Source organism: Argentina anserina, chromosome 5, assembly GCF_933775445.1.
Source record: "Argentina anserina chromosome 5, drPotAnse1.1, whole genome shotgun sequence".
Classification (NCBI taxonomy): domain Eukaryota; kingdom Viridiplantae; phylum Streptophyta; class Magnoliopsida; order Rosales; family Rosaceae; genus Argentina; species Argentina anserina.
In genome coordinates this window covers 25,040,485-25,051,026 of record NC_065876.1, presented here as the reverse complement: position 1 = coordinate 25,051,026, position 10,542 = coordinate 25,040,485, and the positions used below count along the sequence as shown (strand labels likewise).

Sequence of the window (10,542 nt, the reverse complement as noted above, 5' to 3'; positions counted from 1 at the left end):
TATCCATACTGAACGTAAAATTATTCCAAATTAATGAAGTTATTACCAAAAAAAACCATGGTACATGTAAATGATAAAAATATAGAATTACAAAGACTACTCCTTCAGCCATCCATATTACATTTATATGTAATATAATATATATATATATATATATATATATATCAGTTCAGTCTCTTTGTAGAACGGAGTCCCGCTTTGAAATTAAAATGCGGAGTTCTTTATTTGACTAATTTTTCAGTCACTTTTTCACGTCTCCATCATTTAGTAATCATGTATGTATGTATAAATCATTCATACAAAATTTCACCCAATTTTGTGACCGTGCGGAGCCCCGCTTTGAACTTAAGTGCATAGTTCCTTATTTAACTAATTTTTCGGTCACTTTTTCACATCTCCACCATTCAATAGTCATGTATAGAGCTCGTCAACGGGCCGAGCCTTCAATCACATTATCTTTTCCCTTCTTCTGATTGTGAGAAAACTTGGACCTAGAAGTATTGCCTTCAATCACATTGGCTTTTGCTTCCATTGAGGACCAATCAGATTTTTCATTCTTTCGATTCTCTTCCTCCACACGAAGCTTAAGAATCAATTGCTCAAGGTTCATTTCTTTAGATAGGTGCTTGAGATAAATCTTAAAATCCTTCCAAGAGGGAGGCAACTTTTCAATAATGGAAGCAACAAGAAAAATCTCATTGAGTCTCATACCTTCAGCAACTAATTCATGAGCAGTAATCTGGAGTTCTTCCACTTGCTTCACCACAGACTTGGCATCACTCATCTTACAATTCAGAAATTTTCCAACAAATTTCTTGGCACTTGCAACTTCAGACTTGTATTTCTTATCCAAAGAATCCCACAGCTCTTTTGCAGTTTTGAATGTAGAATAAACATCATACAAAGAATCATCTAATGCATTCAGGATGTAATTCTTACACATAAATTTGTTGTGCTCCCAAGCTTCAACAGCTTTCATAGTTGCATCAGGGATATCACCCTCTGCTGGCAATTCAGGAGCCTCAGATGTAATCACTTGTGCCAAGTTCAACGTTGTTAGATAAAACAACATCTTTTGCTGCCATCTTTTGAAATCCACACCTTTGAACACAAAGGGCTTCTCAATGTGGTTCTTAACACCAACATCAGCAGGTTGATCCATTTCAACAAATATAATTTCTGTTTTAGATTGTTAGAACACATGTTCAGTAAGTAATGGAATCAACTTAATCAACACACGATGTTGTATAAAATAGCCTTTGATTTATACTTCTAATTACAGCAGTAAATTGAGTTTTAAGAACCCAACTCCAATTCTATAAATACAGTAATATTACAACTATAAAATGAATTTGAAGAACACAATTTCAATTCTATGAATACAGTAATATCAATTTTCAATTAAACTGAAATCAAAAAGATTGAAAATAAAGAAACTGACTTGTTGATTTTGATAGAGGCTTGCTTGTTGCAATCTCCTAAAACAGAAATTCGCCCCTACACTTGTGCTTGTAGATCTTTGGACGTCTGTCTTGCAGGATACAACTATCGAATTCAATCGAAGCACTTCAATTGAATCCCTGGCAAATTCTACTTTGTGTTTCTCATAAATATTGAGGAAAGAAGAGAGAGGAGAAAATTAATTAATTAACCATATGCTTTGGTTTGTCATCCTTATATAGAAGATTGGTGATGCTTTGAAAGGGTATGACTATTCACTTTAGTTGAAACCCAGAAGTCGTGTCCTTTCATTCCAAAAGACACGTTTGTTTGGTTTGTTCCATCTCCACAATTCATTTTTTACCCATAAATTCTCCAACACATTTAATTTAGGAACAAATAAACAAGTGTCCATATATTCTTGCATTTTGGGACATATGTTAGCTTGTGTCCCTCAATATATATTTGACACAAATCATGTATCATGTATCCATATATACGCAAAAGACACACTTATGTGTCCTTAAACACTTTAGGTATATCTACATTCATGTTTAGAGATTTATATATGTCCCTAAACTACACAAAATGTATATTTTGTTGGTAGAATACCATTGCTTTTCCAAGACAAATAGTAGAATTTAGACTCTTTCTTTTATCCATGAAATACTGCTCCATACAAAAACCCTTGGCCGTCATTAGATTGACTCATTATCTTATCTATGTTCTTTCTCACCTAGATCTACCGATATTTTGACAAAAAAAATTCTCCAACATACGATTCTCGTTCTTCTCACTCTTAGTAGAATACCCAGACCAAGAGTGGATGTGAGCCCCGAAGTTATTAACGAGTTAAGTTAAGATCGTTAGTGACTATTTTACGATATCGGTGATTAATTAAAGTAAATGCTCAAAAATATTTTTTAGAGTTTTCAAATAAGTAACTCTCTTGAATTAAATGTCATACACGTTATGTCAAGTACTTGAGAATGTTCAGTGAATTTTCTGGATTAGCCAGCTATTTATATGATTTTTCTAAAGTTAGGAAATTTAAAGGAATTATTTGGGAAATCAGAAAATGGTTACGGTGCAATCTTGGCCGTAGAAATTGGTTGAATTATTTCAGCCCTTGGATCATTTAGACTATGTACATGTATTGGAGGTAACTGAGAGCAAACAGATTGAGCTCTCAAAGCAACCTCCCTCTTCGCGACCTGACGACCCACGCACCAAACCACTGTCCTTCCTACACCTTCAGCTTCGCTCCGGCCGCTACACCGCCTCCGTTCAACCTATTTCGATGTCACCGACGCATTTCTGGCTCTTGCTTTTCCAATCGGCGATCGTGGAAGGAGAAATCACAGTGAACAGTGTCGAGCATCAAGGTGGCACCAGCGTTTACAGCCACTGATTCGATCGAACTTGGTATGGAAATCATTCATCTCGTCGTCTTCATCATCCTGGTGATTTAGTTTGATTGATTTCTTCACTAATTCGATTTTGAATCTTCCTGGGTTTACTGGTCGACGTCGTTCTTCGAAAATTGGAGCCTATTCTGTCAATTCTAGGATTCATTAGGCTTCGTATGCAACTTGGTGAGGTATCAAGAAGCTGAGTTGATCATCCAACTTTACCTTGACGGATCATCGAATTCATGAGGAAGCTTCTGCCATTTGGGAAATTTGAAGGTAGAATTATAGCTTTGAATCTGAAGTTGATTTTCTTGAATTGGTGTAGTTAAAGCAGAAATGTACCATCTTTTATTCTATGATCTGGTTTTGCATGCTAGCTTTTAGGAAATATTTGCTTTGTTCTTCATTTTCTTCTATGGCCACTCAAATACTACACAATATTCTCTCGTTGAGCTGTTTCTTGTGTTATTGTCTCTGTGCTTGGAGATTGAGGTCTGTCTTTGCGTTATAAAATCCAGTTGTTGGGATTGATTCAGATACATTAAGGGAAGTAATCATTGTTGTTGCTAAGCTTCTTTGGGTCTGAAGATCAAATCCTCAATTTTCCACTCTGATCAAATTGATCATTAGGTGAGCAAGTCTGACAATGCTACATTCTTTGTGGGGCATGATGCTTTCTGGCTTTGGATTGAGAAAATGAAAACTGTAATTTTTCAAGCCTGCATTCAATGGAAATTGTGTAGAAGTAGTTTCACATTTCAAACATAAAGGCTGCATTTTTTCTGGAATCTTTTTCAGTACTCCTAACAGAGGTTGCACCTCAGTAAAGTTTCTAAAGAACTCACTAGTACACATTTGGTGCATTTTAATATTCTTATAGTCTTACTGCATTAATTTTTACTTACATGAATGATATTCTCTTACAGGGTATAGGATACGTGTTTGTGTTTGTGAGTATGAGACATTACTTCCAGGTATCTATTTCCTTATAAGTTTGTCAAAGTTGTATCGTAGTGTTTTGGTGTATATCCTTTCTTTTTAAGATGCTTATATTGGTGTGATCAATTAAATGGTATTCTCAAGATTTTAGGTGGTAAATAGTCATTAATGCTTATTGTAGAGCAGCCAATTCTTCGTTAATGCATTTCTTTATAGTTTTGGGATGCACTGCATTTGTTCCACAATCTTACTCTTGTCAAACATATATTAGGAGTTTCATTAACTTAATAATTTGGTTTACTCTGTTTGGTTGAACTTACAGAGGAATCAAGCAGTCAAGCAGCTAGTATGGACTTTCAGGGATTAACTGTAGAGATGCTATGTGCCCTTCTGAAGGCTAAAGGTCTTTTTGTAAAGGGAAAAATGCAAGTATTATGATGAGTCAATTATGGAATTGTAAAGTACATTACTAGGAATTAATAGTAGTGAGTTAATGTTCAGAAAATGCTGGAGTCATGTAGTGGTTGCTTGTTGAACAATGTCAAACATGGACTGGTATGTGCACTGTTTTATTTTCACTTCTACGCAAACTTTTGGAGCGCTATCACTTCAGTAATATAATTATTGGAGTGTTGTGAACTGAGAATACATGTGGATTTTTTAAGGTTATTGGAGATCCAATAGCATGGGTGTCATCCAAATTTTTTTGAGAAACTAAGGTAAGAACCTATGAACTAGAATTTACTAAATTTCATATCTGAACTCAATGAATTCATATGTATTGCCGAAAAACATAGTTGTTTGGTGCACATATGTTGCTCGAAGAATTACCTTTATTTGTAGGTGGTCAATTTAAGCAAGATTACATGGTCACATTATGAGTATGAAGTTAGCTATTTCGCAAAGTGTTTTAGATCTAGTGATGTTTATATTTATGCTTGTAGAGATTTAGTGCATGGTTGCACTGATTTGTATGTTTGAAACCTAGGTGATTAATTTTTGTTGATATATTGGTGAATATAATATTTCAATGGCAAATATATAATTGTGTGATATATTGTTTATTGTTATGATATTTTATATATTTTCTTGGGACTCGTTTGCAATTACTTCCCATTATAAGGACTATGAGCAAAAAGTAAAGTTATATTTTTGGGCACATATAAGTGTCCCTAATTGGTGTAGTGTATCTATACATATGTATTGTATTTATACTCTAGTTTGTGTTTGAGATATCATGAGACCCACTCTTATATTTGGGGATACATGAATTAAGTGTCCAAGTTAGCAATAGGAACACATTCAAAAGACACATTTGTGCTAAATGTCTCTATAGCTAAGTGTCCATATATATGTCCCTATAGGTATAAAAGGGGACACTTAACAAATGTCTCTTTAGGCTATATTTTAGTAGTGTTCATAAGTACTGACAATGAAGACCTCATTTACCCGCCTGGTTACGTACCATTTTATATAATTTGTTTTAAATTGAAAAGATAATTATGATTACGTTGATGGTCGGGGTGGTATGAGGGAATTTCCCCCAACTCCGAGACAAGTTATCACGATCCCGAAATTTCAAGTATGAAATTCGAAAATCGAAGCTATGAAAACTCTAAAACAATCTCAAATATATTGAAATAGTCTCATCGTCACAGTGTATTGTTACTGAGTTCATAGTACAACTCAGTCGAATGGATTATTACAAAATTAATTTAAAATTCAAACATTATTTCAAATGAAAGTGTAAAATCGTCACAAATCCTCACCACAAAATAAATGAAGAAACTTCAAAGTCTTCAGAGTGGTCCGTCAATTCTGCTAATCCACACCTACAGAACTATCTCATACACATTGAATAGGTGCATCGGAATTGTAAACACAAACCCGGTAAGCTTTGCAGCTCGTATGAGTAAAACAACAATATAACTCGTGTATAAACACAAAAGAAAAATCATGAAAACATTTAATTATAAATTTACTTATAAGCCATTGGACGGCCCATCTAGTTTCCAATAATATCAGTTAGTGCTCATGAGAAATCGGGCAATCCATCTGTTTACCCAAATACATTTATAATACGGGTACTCATGAGCGTTGTTACACCTATGTTACCCCTCATGTTAGTACGCCGCCCGACATTGGGCAACCACTTGCTACCCAATATCTAAAATATGGGTACTCATAAGCCGGTAACCCATCTGTTACCTCTCATGCCAGTACACCGGCAGATAGATTGTAGCTCTAACTGTATCGTAACTGTCGCCCGACCAAGGCTAGGTTCTGACATGCCAACACGTCCGAAGAAAAAAAAACGTTTTAACATATCTCAAGTTAAAACCACGTACGAACAATCCTCACATATTGTCGTACAAAACCAAATGACATGCTCAATAAATAAATATCAATGCCATAAATGAACTTATTGAAACGAGAATATGACAGTATATAATATAGCAACTCATGTATATGTATCGATTTTACCAATTATACGCATATACAACCCACTATATCATATACATATTATAGTTTGATATTTTAAAATAAATGTAATTATGAATCTCCGCAAGGGTAGATTCGTCACTGTGGGAATTTACTCACTTTATAATCCTGAGCGTAATTTCCACAATTCCGCAAGTGAATCATTTACTTATTGTGTCGATCACCTAGAATAGATAAGAAGTGAATTTAGAAGCGTTACGTAAAACCTTAAATGCCGAAACAGTAATAATGTTTTACTATTCAGTAATTTGCTGTTTTTTTTACGAAATTATTGTTCATGTAATTACTATTCAGTATTCAAATACGTAATGTTTACGTATTCATGTACTCTGATATACTATTCATAGTAAATACGAATAACTTATTTACCTTTTAGAAATTATTTTACAATTTACTGTACATAAATTACATTTAAATTTACTGTACGTAAATTTACTTTTTACAATTACCGTACATAAATCATTTTTTTATAAAAAAAATTAATGTTTAAAAAAATATCAATGTTCACGCGCCGCCACGTGGCGGCCCGTCTGGTTCACGCGCCATCTCTGGCGGCCGCGCCTCCCCACAGTGGCAGCGCGTGGAGCTCACTCGCCGCTCAAACCGGTGCGCGTGGCTTTCCCACCGCCGCCCAAAACCCTTCATTTCTTCCTCGTCTACCCTCCTACGGCCTCAGCCCGCCTCCCTACCCCCTTCACGCCTCCTCACGCGCCGCCCTAGGTGGCGGTACCTCCCTCATCTCCTCCTTCTCCGATTTTCCCCCAAAACAATCCAAATCAATCACAATCCACCACAATCAATCAAAATCAATCCACTAAGGTAACCCTCACCTTGATTGGACCTTGGAACTGTCGGATTGTCGCCGGAGAAGCTTGAGATGCCGGCGGAGTCGAATTTGAGCATAGGCGAGGCGCGAGGGTGAATCGAGCTCCAATCTCGTCGTAGATGGCTCTAGGGGTGAGGAGAGGTGGAGACGAGCTAGCCTCGTGCACTGGCGTCGCCGGAGGCGGAGTTCGAACGGCGGCGAAAGAACGCAGGAGGCTCGGTTTGTCGCGCGGCTTCACGTTGGCGAATGGAAACGTGTTGAGCTCGGGGTTTGATGCGGAGGGCCGTGCGAAGCATTTGTGGCCGGCGGTGAGGGACACAAACGTCCGGTTGGCGAGATCGCCGGCGATGGGTTTTCTGAGGGAGAGAGAGAGAGAGGTCAGGGAGAGAGAGAGAGAAGAGAGAAAGAGGGAGGCGGGTGCGAGAGAAGGGGTTTCCGAAAATGGAAATCCTAATTCTCAAAATTTCCTTTTTATACTCACTTCTAAAATCGGAAGCTAACTTCTGTCGTTAATAACTTTTGTGTACAACGTCCGATTAGGACGTGTGACGTGTCCACGAACTCGTATCGACAAACTCTACAACTTTCGTGAAAGAAGTTTTTAGAAACGAGCGACGGAGTAAAAGTCGACTCCCGTGTCACGGAAACGTAACGTCTTTTCAATTTAGTTTTCCGAATACGGGTCCGTTTTCGATTTCAACAACGTCGTGAAGAAGAACTCCCAGTCATATTAGTTTCGCAAGTTGCTTCAAAGTTCGAACGTGCCTCTAAATTCAGAACTAGGGTGAAGTTCTTCTTCATAATAATGATGATATATATTGTCTCCGTACGTTGGACTTGAAATTTGTATTATTTTTTGGATGGACTAGGAGTTTGAATGAGAATAAACAAACACGTTTTATTAAATTAACGAAGTTTATTAATTTCTACGAACTCACATAATTTTATCCCGAAAAATTGGGTCATTACACAAGTCATACCTCATTTCCAAGCTTTCATGTCATTGCATAACCTCTCCTGCCTCCTTACCATTCTCATCCTTCATTCCCTGCATAAAACTCCTGAGAATCTCAACAACACAACAGTGACAACACAACAAGGAGACATACGACTCATGCACGTACAATTTGAATTTATAGACAAGGAGAGGAACAAAGTATGCCCAAATCAATTCATTCTTGGATTGAAAAGCATGTAGAAGATTTTAATTAAGGGGTAATTGATTATAGATCCAAAAATCAGCACCCTTTTAAATCTAAACTCACTCTTAAAACTCTTTCAGTTAGGTTGAACAAGAAATGAAAAAAAGATTATTTGCTATAAGAAATAAAACTTGTTCTTGATGAAAATTATTTTCTTTGCCACTAGTACAAATACGTTTGGTATGTTTTTGAAAAATTGCTTAATTTTAGCTTCAATTTAATATACTATCACTTTATATTAATCAATTCACCTTGAAATCCTTTTATTTTTGAAATTTTTTGTCACCTCCAAATCTCTTACCCAAGTACTAACTTAGAGTATGTATTTTTTTTATTCTATGTTTTCAGTGTGTGTGTGTGTGTTTGCTAAATCTGAAGAACCTATGTAACCGGTAAAAACATAATCCTTATTGTTCAGTGGAGTACGTGATTCTACGAAATATGTATATTTTTTCCTTAAGTCTGCTAAATATGTGAGAGGATTCATATGGTTACTTGTGTATTGGTTGAAATTTGTAGGTTTCATAATCATGTTGAGTAGGTGGGTTTCATAATGTGGTGTGGATTTGTATATGTAGAGTAGGTGTGGTTTTGTTGTGCATCTAAGGTTGAGGTAAGACGTTCTATTCTTTAGAGCATTAAAATCTATTTAGTAGGTAACATGATCTGCATATGTTTAACAAATATATGTAAAATGAGATATGCATCCATAGTGTTGGAACTGGGCAATTATGGGGATTCATTATGTTCTTTAAATTATAGTGTGTAGGATGTTTTGGTTTATAACAGGTCATTTTAATCTGCTGAATAGGTGGGAGAATAAAAAGTATATTCCAAGTATATGAAAAAAATCTTTGATAACATAGAGTGATAGGAGACTAAATAGACGTCAAGAGATGAAGAAATAAAAATTAAGGCAAAATTTAAGTCTCATTATGACAAATTCAAATAACTAATCGTCTTAAATAAGAAAAAAAAATCAAAATTTATTCAATCATAACTCTGTTTCACTTTTGTATATTCTATAATTTATCTAAATTAATGTTGATATCCGATTTCTCAAATTTCTCCAAAATGAAATTGCAATTTTTATTTATGATAGATACAATTAAATGTTAACTAAATTTAAAAGTTTGTCAAAGCTAATTTTAAGGAGGAGTTTCAATTTCTCAATTTAGAGGGTAAAAAAGTAAAATCATTCTAAATGAAAAATATTTATTACAAAAATATTAGGTTAAAATAACTAATTTGGGTTTAGATTGAAAAAACTTTTAGGTGTGGGTTTAGATTTAATTGGAGGCTTCAAAATTGGGTTTATGTCTAATTATTTCTTTAATTAAAGGCTAAACGATCGAGGTGTGTATTATTCAGTATCATCAAGGCTATCTAAAGATATGTAAAGAACCAGATTTTCTCAAATGCGGAGGTCCGCACCAATGATTTTGGTGCGGATTTCTATATTTTTACCACTTTTTGATCGAATTTTCTCTTCTCCACCGTCTAGTATCTAGATAATATTGTGTAGATAATCTCTGAAAAATTTCATCCAATTTGGTAATCGTTAAGGCCCTCAAAATCGAATAACAAATGGACGGACCGAATTCTGTCGAACCGTTACCGTTCATATTTTTAACAGAAAAACGCAATTTTGAGGGCCTTAACGATTACCAAATTGGCTGAAATTTTGCAGAGATGATCTACACAATATTATCTAGATACTAGACGGTGGAGATGAGAAAATTTGATCAAAAAGTGATAAAAAGATGGAAATCCGCACCAAGATTCTTGGTGCGGACCTCCGCAGCCAAGAAGGGTTGTGTAAAGAACGGGACTGCTCCAATTCTTCCAGTGATCCAGCCAATGAGGTTTTATTTTTCTCCAGACCCCATCGACCCCCAATCTCAAGGTTTTATACTGGAGTTCACACAGATTTAATAAGCAATAATAAGAATTTATGAAAGTTACCACCTTTATATTAATGCAAAACTTGAACAAGCCATATATACCTTCCATCCCCAGCCTCTCGTCCACGTCATCACCGCCACCGTCGGCTGTGGTGGTACCGGGTTCTCAGATGAAACATATATAAATAACCCAACTGATTGGGCCGTTTTAAAAACCTGATCCAGTTCCAAATTACAGTACTAATTAGCTATCAAGGCTATGTTGACTGTTTGACTATTACGTACGTCATTCCAATTTCAGAATTTCAGATTCAAGC

The 10,542-nt window shown here is 35.7% G+C and overlaps 1 protein-coding gene and 1 long non-coding RNA gene across 4 annotated transcripts; one reads left to right on the top strand and one right to left on the bottom strand.

Moving 5' to 3' along the window:
* Nucleotides 1–427: 427 nt before the first annotated feature.
* LOC126795817 (uncharacterized) lies at nucleotides 428–1,162 on the bottom strand. The gene has a single exon (XM_050522565.1). The coding sequence runs from the start codon at nucleotides 1,160–1,162 to the stop codon at nucleotides 428–430; it is 735 nt and encodes a 244-aa protein (XP_050378522.1).
* Nucleotides 1,163–2,638: 1,476 nt separating this feature from the next.
* Nucleotides 2,639–4,845, top strand: LOC126794586 (uncharacterized). 3 transcript variants are annotated; one of them, XR_007672167.1, is made up of 4 exons: nucleotides 2,639–3,128; nucleotides 3,389–3,482; nucleotides 3,779–3,826; nucleotides 4,114–4,845. It is a non-coding gene; the product is annotated as an uncharacterized LOC126794586 (long non-coding RNA). The 3 variants fall into 3 exon arrangements; XR_007672165.1 differs by having other exon boundaries at nucleotides 3,371–3,482; XR_007672166.1 differs by lacking the exon at nucleotides 3,389–3,482.
* The last annotated feature ends 5,697 nt before the right edge of the window (nucleotides 4,846–10,542 follow it).